The following is a 12,935-nucleotide window of genomic DNA, read 5'->3' as shown; positions in this document are numbered from 1 at the left end:
TGAAAGCCGGTTTCTGGGGTTTTGTTTAGCTTCTTATTTGCAACATAGTACATAGTTGCTTAGAGTTGCAGCTGAGAGGCCGGCAAGTTAGGCGGGGAACGTTGGAGTCCGCAGTCACTGAAGCAAGCAAGCCTCCCTGCTTGCTTCAGTGCATGGCTGCCGGCCGCCATCTTGGCTGACAGTTAATTTGCATAAAGATATGCTGATTAGCCAATGGGAAGGGTAGCGGTCGTACGCCAATTACCATGTTTCTCTTTTATTAGTGTAGATTATTAATAACTACAACATTCACTAATAACTGATTACTATAATTGTAGTGCATTCATTTCCCTTACACACCTTACATGCAGGCACACCATTTCTCTCCACTAATACTAGCAGGAATATTTTAGCAGCTGATTGCCAAGTCATTAATCTTGGATTGACTTGTTTGGTGAGTGCAACAAGAAATATTTTGCTTTTGGAGAACAAGAAAAATAGGTTTATCTGTGTTATGCTTATTAATTTGTAGCTATCCAGTGTGTAAGTTATTAATGTTCAAGAAAAAATATTAATTTTTAAAAAAATGTTCTATTATTTTATGTTAACAATTACTCATTTATTTCAGCCCTGTGTATTCAGCATGTCTCTATCGAAATAAACCTACATTTCTATGAAAATTGAAGCTTTTGTTTTTTTGCAGCCCAGATAAACTTAAACCTTGTTTATTTGGCCTATGTTAGCCTTTGAGTTTGACATGCTTGATCTAATACATCTGTGGTTATGGAGCCAGCGGTCATGGATTGCAAGAGGGATGTCTGACTGCCGGCAGTTGGACATCCCCTGAGGGGTGCTAGATAGGAGAGGGTGCAGGCTGGGCTGAGGGACCCCCCATGCACGAATTTTGTGCACCAGGCCTCTAGTATATTTATAAACAAGTACTAAAAATTACCAAGGTAATTGAGGCAAAATGATATATTCCCTTAGAATTATGTTAAGCATCTCCCTACATATTGTTCTATAGAGGTAGACAAACTTAGTGAGGCTCAGCTCAGCCACTGCTAGCTACTTAACTTTAATCACATTTCCTCTATAATATTCTGTGTCTTCAACTATGAAATTTAAGAAACAATAGTATTAATAACACAACACTGGTATATAGTAATCTCCCCAAAATTGTCTTACTGTTTTATACATAATGATTGAGTATAATAAATTATAGACTACTTTTCTACTAAATAATGAGTAAAACATATAAAATTTGAACAATAATCCTTTATGATTCTTTTTTTTTTGGATTTATTTCAGGATACGGGAACTTGGTAATGTGCGAATTGATTGACACTCACCAGATAAGAGTTAAGTACAAGAGTTAAAAGGTGAGTTCTCTGGACTGAAAGATTTTTTACTGATCTGAATAACCTGCTTCTTGGGTACTGATTGGACTTACTCTTCCTACAGAATCCTTTTACTTCCCTTGTTTCTTCTTCTTTATGCCCAAATTTCATCAACAGATGCTGACCGTTGAGCTTTACACTGTAGCTGTTTTTGCATACATGCCAAGAAAGGGGCTCAGTGCCATTTCAAGGATATTTAGTAAAAATAGTTGAGCTTTAAAGTTCAAGGAGTGACCAAGTTGTCACAGTTTGAGAGTGAGAACCCAACAGCTCACCACAGAGACACTGTTTCCAGTTACATGAGGATTGACAAGCCGCAGCTGCAGCCAGCCAGCTCTTTGCAGCTCCGAGGTGAGATGTCTACACCTAAGTCTCACATGCTGGGACTTATTAAATAGGAGATGAGCTTTAAGGGCTGAAATTAAGAAATTTTGAAACAAATTGTACGTTTTCTTCACTCTGGTTTTATAAACTTCTCCTTACCTGAAACCAGCGATGTTCAACCTGTGTGCTACAAGACTTTTAAAAACATGCAATACCTGACTATTAGGGTGCACTGACTTTCTTTCCCTTAGATTGTCAAATAAAAAAATGATAACAGCCAACACAACAGTTGTCTGGTGTGAATGAATCAAAATGATACCTATTTTTTTTTGTCAGATTGCCAACAAATATATTTTTTGGCGTGCCACAGAATTTTAGTAATTAGCTTGTGTGTGTCACGAGATGAAAAAGGTTGAAAATTGCTGCCCTAAACAATCTGAGAATGCCAGTGTTTTTTCCAAAATGTGCATCACCAATTAGATCACCCTTATTTGATGCTTCTTTTTCTGTGTAGACATTTCATTTTATAAAGTAGCTATTAGGCAGAGTCAAGTGCTGAGAAAGATCTAAATTCACCCGAAACTTTCATTTGATTCTGATTAAGTTGTTTCTTTCATTTGATTCTGATTAAGCTGTTCCTGAACCACAGTCAGAATTGGTGCTGCTTTTGTTTTATTTCTTGTTTGTCTGCTTATTTCGTTCGATGGAAAGCAGTTCTCTTGGTCCATTTCATGCTTTTTGTGTGATGTCTCTGGTCAATATCCATGAGTGAATTTGTAAATGTCAGTTAAAACTGCAACGGTGAAATGTTACCATACTTGTAAAACAAACAATGTAGTATCTAAATTCCATATTATACTTGCAAAGATATTGGGTAACATGTCTGAGATCAATTAAGATAATGTGTTGAAAAAGAACTGAAAATCAGCACCTACCAATAGCAAATATTTCCTTACTTGACTAGAGCTGCAAGGTGATTATCTCTATTCCTTAGAGAGCCAGAGCAAGACCCATCAAGAAAAATCCTAATCAAGTCCTAGAAAAAGCCCATCCATGGAACTGAATGACCAATAAGACACTGGTTACTCAATTTAAGAGAATGTCAGAATCTTTGTTTCTAGGACAAGGATATTCAGATGTGGGAGACATGTAAGGATTTCCTGTTGCTAGGTATACCTTTGTCATCTGCAAATTAAAGTATTGCACATAAGAGAGTTTCTGTGCATTAATAGATTTCTTTGTCAGCAAAGTAGTGAAATGCCAAAATACTTCACTAGGATTAAATGTACTGATACACTTGTTGTGTGCTCATGTACTTAGTAAGATATTTACAGTAAGCACTATAATAGGCATGTAATGATGTACTCAATAAAGGTTAAAATTCTCCTCTACGGAACCAAAACAACAAAATGAAAGTTGGTAAACACAGAAAAAGTTTCGTTATATATCTTGCCTTTTCCTTAACAACCATACTACTGAGTAACAAAATAATTGTTGGTAATTATTTTCTAGAATATAAAAACAGAGTTCATGGGGCAGTGGTTACAAGAACTTAAAAGCAAATGGGTGCTTATAAAACTGGTAAAATCTGAATAAAGTGTGTGAATTAAACTAATGTCAACGTCTCGGATTTGATATTGTACTTTAAGTATGATATCATGATTGGGGAAGACTGAGTGAAAGGTACAAGGTAGCTCTCTCTGCTGCATTATTTTTGTAACTTTCTGTCAATCTATATTCATTTCCAAATAAAAAGTGAAAAAAGAGGTTAACAGGAGAAAGTATGTTTAAATGTATTGTTGTGTTTTATCTTATTGTAATAAACATTACACAAATCAAGTTTAAACCACTTACATTATTACTGATTAAATTTGTGTCCATACTTGAAATATAAAGAATAAAACATATTTTTAAAATTTCTGATTTTATTATATTTTATTAAATATAATTTGAACCTTTTGCTTTGAAACCATGTTCACACAGTGATTGCTTCCAGATTTTCCCCAAAGAAACATAATCGATACCCTGGTTACTTTAATTCATCACTTTTTACTTTTTCTTGGGTATTTTTGCTTATAAATCTCAGTAAAGGAATCACTCATTTGCCCTGATTAATCCAGAAAACACTTTCTCTAAACATCATGTGTCATATAAAACTCACTTTTATGATAATGTTATACAGATATATTAAAAAGACTTGGAGAAATATATTTTTTTAAATCATACCTGGAGATATTCTTCCATTGATTTTTAGAGAGAGTGGAAGAGAGAAATATCAATGTGAGAGAAACACATTCTGCACGCCCAGGCCAAGGGGGAGCCTGCAACCGAGGTTTGTGCCCTTGACCAGAATTGAACCTGGGACCCTTTGGTCTGTAGGCCAACACTCTATTCACTGAGCCAAACAGGCTAGGGCTTGGAGAGATATTCTTATTTTGCATGTAATTGTATATTTCAAGCACTAAAAATACATTTGAGATGCATATGACTTGATTTCGCCATTTTATCATACAATGGGCCAATCCAGACCAATGAAACACTTTTGTTTATTTCTTAGAGTACAAGGGTAGTGTAACTATCAAGTAAAAATCATTTTTACTCTTGAATACTACTCAGTCAAAAGAAAGATGAAATACTACCATTTGTGACAACATGGATGGATCTTAAGAATATCATGCTAAGTGAAATTAGTCAGATAGAAAAAGTTAAGAAGCATATGATTTCACCTAGATGTGGAACATAAAACTGAAAGTAACAAATGAAAAAACAAAAAACACAAACTAAACTTCATAGACATAAATAACAGTATTGTGGTTACCAGAGGGAAAGGGTGTGAGGAGGAAGTAAAGGGGATCAAATATATGGTGACAGAGGAATTTTGACTTTGGGTGATAAACACCATGTAATATACAGATGCTGTATCATAGGATTTTACTCTTGAAATCTACATAATTTTATTTACCAATGTCACTCCAATAAATTTAAAGTAAAATTGAATAGACTTCAAGTAGACAAAGGATCACTTTTAAATTACCTTTCTTAACTTGAATCTGCATAAAATGCGGATGAAGAATTTTCATGCTTACAATCTCAGGCAAGAATTAAAATTTTAACAATTTTGTGGTTCAGTGAGAGCATCTCTATGCACACAATGCAAATTAAACAGATGGAAAACTTAACTCATGGATACTGAAAAATAAAATCACATTTCTTGTTTTTTGTTTTGTTTGTTTTTTGGTTGTTGAGTAGCCCATCTCTTACAATGAGTTTCATCTATGCTACTACTATAATGTTTGAAATAAATATTATAAACAACAAGAAACTTATATGAGAGTCTGCTTCATTTGGGGGTAAATATTAGATTGTATTTCCAGATATTTAATTACAGATCAAGGTCTCTACTATTTTTAAAAAAATCTTTATTGTTGTAATTATATACTAGAGGCCTGGTGCACAAAATTTGTGCACTGGGGGGGGGGCGTCCCTCAGCCTGGCCTGTGCCCTCTTACAGTCTGGGAGCTCTTGGGGAGATGTCCAACTGCCGACTTAGGCAGGCCTAAGCTGTCAGTCAGACATCCTAGAGCTGCCGCAGAGCTGGGAGAGGATCCTGCCACCGCCACTGCATTCTCCACTGCCCTTGCCAGCTGTGAGCCCGGCTTCTGGCTGAGCAGCACTCCCCCTGTGGGAGTGCACTGACCACCAGAGGTCAGCTTCTGCATTGAGCATCTGCCCCTGGTGGTCAGTGCGTATCATAGTGACCGGTCATTCAGCCATTCGGTCAATTTGCATATTAGCCTTTTATTATATAGGACCCATTGACCCCTTCTAGCCCGCCCCCACGCTCCTCCCCAGGCCTTTACCACACTATTATCTGTGTCCATGTTTGGCTGATCTCTTCTCAGCCACCCACCCACCAACTCTCAAAAGTCTCTACTCTTCAGATTTTTATTCACCCATTTGTCCCACATTTGAATTTCCCACTAGTAAGGTTATTCTTCTGAAGAGAAAAACTTGTAAATTGAGCTATCAGTATACTATTTGAGTGAGAGAGAACCCAGTAAAAATACAATACTTAAATATAGTACAAATAAGAGTAATAAAGCAGCTGCAGTTCAAAGAACTTGAATGGGAACTGAACAATGGAGAGTTAAATGTTGAAAAAAACTTTGGGGCTCACCTGAATGAGCCACTGAAGGGTGGGCCTAGACCAGTGAGGCTGTTGTAGAGCACAGGTGTGTGTGTGTGTGTGTGTGTGTGTGTGTGTGTGTGTGTGTGCATGGATGGAACAGTAATGGGAAATCACTCTGGTTCTACCTTTTTGACCTTCACCTTCCATACGGGGGTTAGTGAGGCAGGGATCAGAAGCACACAATGAGAGATGGAAATAGCAACCACTCTGTGGTAAAGAAAAGAAATCAAAATCTCAAAACATAGACACAGAGGGATAGGTCTGACTTGAAATACATTGCATGTGTGTTCTGGAGAAAGATAGTCTCAAAGTTAATGACCTTGGTCATGTCTTAGTTCTGCCTTTGTTTTTCTCATCAGAAAAATAAGTATATTTATGTATCTTTATTATTAAGTAATATTCAGAAACAAATGTGCTAATATATGCCAAGTATTTGAATCTGTGTTCAACACAGGTAAATTATAAATGTTTATCATTATTTAAAGGAGAAAATTCTTGTGGCACTTTATTATACTAAGCAAATTTACCTTTGGTTTGCCCATCTTTTTTCCCATTTTCCCAATATTTTTAAAAGATGATCCCTGTTCAAACGTTAAAAAAACCTTTTACTTTTTTTTCCTTCTGATTGTCAGAGAATTTGCATTACACAAGTGTAGTGACAATTTCCTGTATTGTGGTTTCCGGAACACCAAGAATATCACTAAAATACACAATTTTTTTTTCTTTTCCTTTTCCTTTTGTATTTCTTCATACACAACTTTCAGGTTCTTAGCCTTCAGCTCAATTCTGTGATTCAACACCGTTCTTCTTAAACAAACAAACATCGTGACTTATCTGTGTCCACACTGGAACAACATTTCTCATGGCAGGTATGTCGGCCTGAATCAAAAATTTAAAAGTAAATATAAATGGAAGCGGTGTCTTGTGGGTATAGCTCATGTCAGGGCATGCTTTAAGAAAATAATATGGAAAATGTTAGACTTCCCATGTATCAGCCTTTCCCATTTAGTTTTACTTCTCTGATTCTTCATTCTGTAACTTAGAAATGATTTCGTGAAGCTTTCCCAACAGGTTTAAAAAGCGACTAATGGCAGGGAAAGCTATAAATTCTAAATGAGAACTGAATTTTCCAGGTTAAATTATGAGCAACATTCTCTAGTAAAATAGAGAATGCCAAATATTTAAGATACAGTGCTTACAAGTGCTGTTTTAAAATTTTGCATTTGGGTTGTGAAGTCCAAACACCAGCCAGATTGACAGTTTGACACATTGGTCTGTTATTAATGACAACATTTTAGGAGTGTGCTGATGTTAATGCAGAATCTCCTAATATTGAATTGTTGTAGGGAAAATGGTTATAAGCAAGGAATATGAGGTATTAGGTAATATAATGTTCTTGTAAAAAATTGTTGCTTATGCATCATAATTCAATGTGATATAAACCCAGCTCCCCATGTATTGAACATGCTTTGATCCAGATACTCCAATGTCTTTTCTTCCCTGTAAAATCTCTACAAATCTAGGAGACCTGACCTTTCTCAGAGTAGTCTCAAAAGGACATGCTCCCAAGTATGTTGTGACAATGACAGAATATATTAAATAAAGACTCTGGTCCTAGACAAACTTTCGTTTGATTTCTGACTTGGGTATTTACTAGTTTTGATATCTTGAGAAAATAATATTAATAATAAGTTCCAAATTTTCTCATCTATCTAATGGGAATCATACTACTATCTTGTGATTTTTGTTGAGAAAATTAAAGTAAATGTTTGTTTTGTTAGCCCATAAAACAGAGTTGGGTGCCTCTTCATTTCTTCTTACTCCAGATCTCTGGGCTTCTTTGCCAAATTAAAAATAAATGTTGAATCCGCTTTCTGAGAAAGAGTTGGTAAAGAAGAAAAGATATGGGTAACCTTCCTAAAGAATAAAGTACATCACGTAAAATTTTTACTTTTGGGTGGAATTCTCAATGGAATGTCTTCATTTTTCAATGTTTTATTGGCAAGATAGTTGGGTTTTCAAATCGAATAAATTTTTGGATTCTCTCTCTGGTTTCTGCATATAAGCACTTTAGCTTCTGCGTTTGTTATTAAACTCATCCCTCTACCTCCCTTTCTCTACAGCTTTTCAGAGCACTTTATGGAGGTTGATTTCTGGGATCTTAGGAGTAACATGCCTTGTGCTGATGGCTACTTTGGGAATTTTGTTGAAAAATGGTAAGCTTTTCTAGGCAAGTAGGTATAAAGATCAAGACTGGAATGAAGCCATTCAATAAGAAATATTTCATTTTACTAATGTGTGATATTGTTCTATTTTACAAACCTGTACCTAATTAAGTAAATTTCTAATTATTTCTCACAGCACTTACTAAACAAAGTATTCAGCCAACATCATCTCCAGGACCCACCACCATGGAACCTCAGGAAGGTAGGTTCCATAATTTGGAAAATATTAGTTTTGATAGAGCATGAAATAGTTTCTTGTTTTTCTCACACAGAAGTGTGATGGAATATTACACTTAGTAAAATAGAAGTTTATCTACTAATTGTAGAATAGTCTCATTTCCTTGTTCTCTAATGTAAAAATTATTAAATTACTAGTACATTGACTGTGCATCATTTATATATTTAAGTAATAAGGAAAATATTGGCCTGAAATGACATGGTTTTCCTGTATGAGTGCTAATATTTAAATAACAAATCAAAAAAAAATTATAGTACATATTACAGCTAATCCTTATTATCTACCAGTGTTTGCTCATAACTTATATTTATATATCTCTTTAGCTTTGCTTCATTTCTTACATGACTCAGAATATAGTGCAGAGATTTCTACAAATCTGAACCTACTTTTCCATTGTAAGCCAACTCTGAATCCAATTTTTTTAATGTATTTTTCCAAATTCTCTCCAAGTTGTCTCATCATCTTCTATGATCAAATAGTACTTTATTTATCTTTTTCTTCTTGAGGTATTTTCCAGCTTTATTGCGATATAATTGATATATAACATTGTACTAGTATAAGTTTAAAATATACAATGTGTTGATATTGATACACTTATATATTATAATATGATGACGACTCTAGCACTAGCTAATACCTCCATCATATCACATAATTGCATTTCTTTTTTGTCCTGAGGACATTTAACATCTACCCTTTAGCAACTTACAAGTGTATAATACAGTATTGTTAACTAATCCCAATGTTATTCAGTAGACCCTCAGAACACTGACCTTCTAACTGGAAGTTTATTTCCAAATTCTCTCCATTTCCCCCACTCCCCTCCCCATGTAATGACCATTCTACTCTATAATTTGAGCACCATTCACTTGGCAAAGATTTGAGTACATACCATGTATCATTACACCTATCTCTGAGGATAAAATGTTCAAGGCACTATTACCAGTTAACTATATGATTGGTCTTCAAACTAATTGTTTTATTTATCTTCAATTTGAAAATAAAATATCTAAAATATATATCATAATTCTCCCAATGTACAATATTTATTTCTGACTCAGGAAATATGCTAAAATGTCTTTCTCCCTTAAATATCTCTTCCATCTAATTAATCCTATTCACACAGCAGAGCTCAACTTTGGGTCCCTTCCTACACTCTACTATAATGACATGGATATTTTAACATACTGAATTTCTTATGTATACTTATCCAAACTAGCATTAAATATGATTAATAACAGATTGATAATTCTCATGCTATCTCTAGAATATAATGCCCATGATTCATTCACATGACTATCCTCTGAAGTAGTCTCTCAAAAAATATTTGTAGAAAAAAATAAAATGATTTTTGAATGAGTAAATAGCGCTTAAAAAATTGAATCTCCAATGTCATCAGTTAAGTTTTATTTTTTTTCTTTTAGGCTCTGGCTACTGTTTTTGCCAAGAAAAGTGGATTGGGCATCAAAACAACTGTTACTTTATTTCCAATGAAAGAAAAACTTGGGCAGAAAGTAGGGATTTCTGTGCTTCTCAGAATTCCAGTCTACTTCAGTTAAAAAACAGAGATGAGCTGGCATGTGTTGAATTTATTTTTTTATATTGTCTTTGGCCTAGGATAACATATTATCTAAGTAAGCTGATTACTTTGATTCAAGCCTTTTCAGATAGTAAATGGATGGTTATATTTGACCTACTAATGACTTATTAATTTTTTATTCCTTAGAACAATCATTATAAAACCAACATAAAATTTCTCAAAAATTTATATTATAGAAATAAAAATTAAGATAGATGCCAGATAAAGTAAAAGAGGCATTTTAGAGAGAAATCAAAGAAGAAATGACTAATAGGTCATTATTTTTATTCAAAGAACCAATTAAGCAAGTTTTCAATTTTTAGTTTTTTAATTGGATATATAATTTTTGTAATTATATAGCCGTTGCAATTGTTCTTGGATATAAGGAGGAATGAATATGAGAGCATGATATAATAGTTACCCAACTCTTAAGACAAGTAGAAGAGTTCTCCAGTTGCATGAGGAACTTGTGGGGAGTATAGGACGAAAAGGTTACATCTGAAAAATTATTCCTCAAGATGCTTTTGATTTGGAACAAAATTTATGGTTGATCTTCTGTGAAGGAACTGTTCCATGAAGATCTAACCCCTTTATAAAGTTTTCCATTCATTCAAGAATTGAGATTTGTGATATTTTCTTTCTCCATAAATGAATGGACCTCATATGCGAGAACATGATGAGACATGACCATACTTCCTGTACTAGACTTTTAAAATGATTTCAGTTTGATTGATTTAGAGTCTGGACATGATTCTGGACACTAACTTTCTTGAAAGTACTTTATTTGTAGAGTAGATTCAAATTAGATTAATATATTTGTCTCTGTTTCAAAGCAGATGTTTATGAAATACATTAGAAAATTTTACTGGATTGGACTCTCTTACTCTGACCAACATCATGCCTGGTTGTGGGAGGATGGCTCTGCTTTCTCCAAAGATCTGTAAGTTACTGATGGTCAAGCCTTTCCTGTTCTTTATGAGTTTATCCTTAGTACTCAGAGAATATAAATTCCAGGAACACTGTAGCTAAGATAAACCTGTTTGGAGCATGAGAATACAGAAAAGAGATTAGGTACAAGAGAACAACAGTTTTACTCTTATCTAGAACATCCAAGTAAATGCTCAAGTGACATGAAGTTACTGTGCTGTGGACCATAAAATAGGTTTTGACTTTTCTTTTTACCTTTGTTCCAGAACTTGTATGAGCAGATAATTAGCAACAACGTAAGAGATAAAAAGCTGCCCTCTCACACATAAACTGTCCAGGAAAAGCAGGATAGCCATTTTTTTTTCTGGTGGGACCCAATATTTTCAGCATCCTCCCATGTTTTATATAATCTGAGTTTATTTTCTGTATATTTGTAATCTGGAATATTGCTTCCACTCACAAACATGGTATTTATAGCATCATATGACGACACTTTTATGCTCTGATTTGTCTTCCTAATTAGCAAATATATCTTTTATTTCAGATAGGACATTTTCATTTCCTTTTTCTATATAACATTTTATTTTTCATTACAGATTTGCATTCACTGAACGTGTAAATGCAGGAAACTGCATGATGTACAACTCACCCAATACTGTTTTGCAAGAACCCTGCACAGATGGAAATTATTATATCTGTAAACAATAGCTTACTTAGGTGTTGCTTAGGGCAGAAGGGTGGGCAATGAAGGTCCAGTATTACTAAGAATGGTAAGTCTACCTCTTGCATCATTACTAATTATGTATTTCTGAGATCTGTAAAAGTTTTCATATTACATCTTATCATGCAATTTTAATATATTTGAAACATGTGTTTTAAAATTGATGAAATGCATGCATTGTATACATAAAATTATAAAACCTCAGGGAAATAATTTTATAAATATCTTGATTTAGTGCATATGATCAATATTGTCATGTAGACATCCTGGTAAATTTTCTCTGCAGAAATTTAAATAAAACAATTTACATTAAATAATATACACCAACATCATCTCAGACCTTTGTGTGGAGTACTATACTGGGAATTCCCGTCTTCATCTCACGTTTCTGGTAGTCCTTTCTGGATGCCTACACTTCTACATGCGTTAATGTAGAGTTGAAAGTGCTATATAAGTTTCCTCAGGTGTATCTTCCAGCTCCACAGAGGCACACATTTGTGTTTTCTCCTGATGCTCCTGAGTTCTGTAAGAAGATTTTAAGTCTGTGGTCAAATATGTAATTCCTGGTTGATTGCTTTGAGAATTTGCAAGGGCAAAGGGACTCCACGTCCTGATCACATACATTAACAATACCTTTTTCTTTACTTCACTCTTTTTTATCAATCGATAAAATATTTGCACGTGCATTGAATATCTTAATCTCTAATCAATCCCAATAACCTTTTCCTAAAAGTTGTGTAAAATATGAACAATTCCCTTTTTTTTGTGGAAGAGGGAGTGAACCATTTTATAGAGGGGTTTCTTAATGTGTCATAGAAGGGCTAGGAACACAATGAGGTCCAAGTCCTGAGATCTGGAAGAGGTTTTTACAGTATTACAGATTTCAGAATCCAATTTCCTTTCTTTTTGGTTAATTGTTGTATACATATTTAGAAATTTTTATTGACATGTCTATGTATTTAGTAGTTTTATATTTTAATTAAATAATAATAATTAAGAACTCAAATTGATTTTTAATATATAATGAGTCAGGAATAAGAAAGGATATTTTATTTGTCATTATCTACACTAATAAAAGAGAAACATGGTAATTAGCATACGACCACTACCCTTTTCATTGGCTAATCAGTGAGTATATGCAAATTAACTGTCAGCCAAGATGGCGGCCGGCAGCCAGGCACTGAAGCGAGCATGAGGCTTGCTTGCTGCAAACTCCAAAGTTCCCCCACCTCACTTGCCGGCCTCTCAGCTGCAACTCTAAGCAACTATGTACTATGTTGCAAATAAGAAGCTAAACATTGTATCGATGTTTTCAGCAGCGAGGCCTCAGAGCTAAAGCTGGCCCAGAATAAAAAA

The 12,935-nt window shown here is 34.4% G+C and overlaps 1 protein-coding gene across 2 annotated transcripts in view; it reads left to right on the top strand.

Moving 5' to 3' along the window:
• The first annotated feature begins 1,643 nt into the window (after window positions 1-1,643).
• Window positions 1,644-12,935, top strand: part of LOC102242242 (natural killer cells antigen CD94-like) — a 15,807-nt gene continuing 4,515 nt past the window's right edge. The window contains exons 1-6 of one of the 2 annotated variants that reach the window (XM_014539018.1): window positions 6,640-6,758; window positions 8,013-8,105; window positions 8,251-8,316; window positions 9,777-9,928; window positions 10,768-10,871; window positions 11,455-11,628. In XM_014539018.1, coding sequence (XP_014394504.1) covers window positions 6,752-6,758; window positions 8,013-8,105; window positions 8,251-8,316; window positions 9,777-9,928; window positions 10,768-10,871; window positions 11,455-11,566 — 534 coding nt within the window. In that variant the 5' untranslated portion in view covers window positions 6,640-6,751 and the 3' untranslated portion in view covers window positions 11,567-11,628. Of the gene's footprint in view, window positions 1,728-6,639; window positions 6,759-8,012; window positions 8,106-8,250; window positions 8,317-9,776; window positions 10,076-10,767; window positions 10,872-11,454; window positions 11,629-12,935 lie in introns of those variants that run through there. The other variant, XM_014539017.1, reaches the window with a different exon arrangement.

This window comes from Myotis brandtii, unplaced genomic scaffold, assembly GCF_000412655.1.
Source record: "Myotis brandtii unplaced genomic scaffold, ASM41265v1 scaffold2073, whole genome shotgun sequence".
NCBI lineage: Eukaryota > Metazoa > Chordata > Mammalia > Chiroptera > Vespertilionidae > Myotis > Myotis brandtii.
The sequence above is the reverse complement of the archived record's forward strand: the minus strand, read 5'-3'. Positions and strand labels throughout refer to the sequence as shown.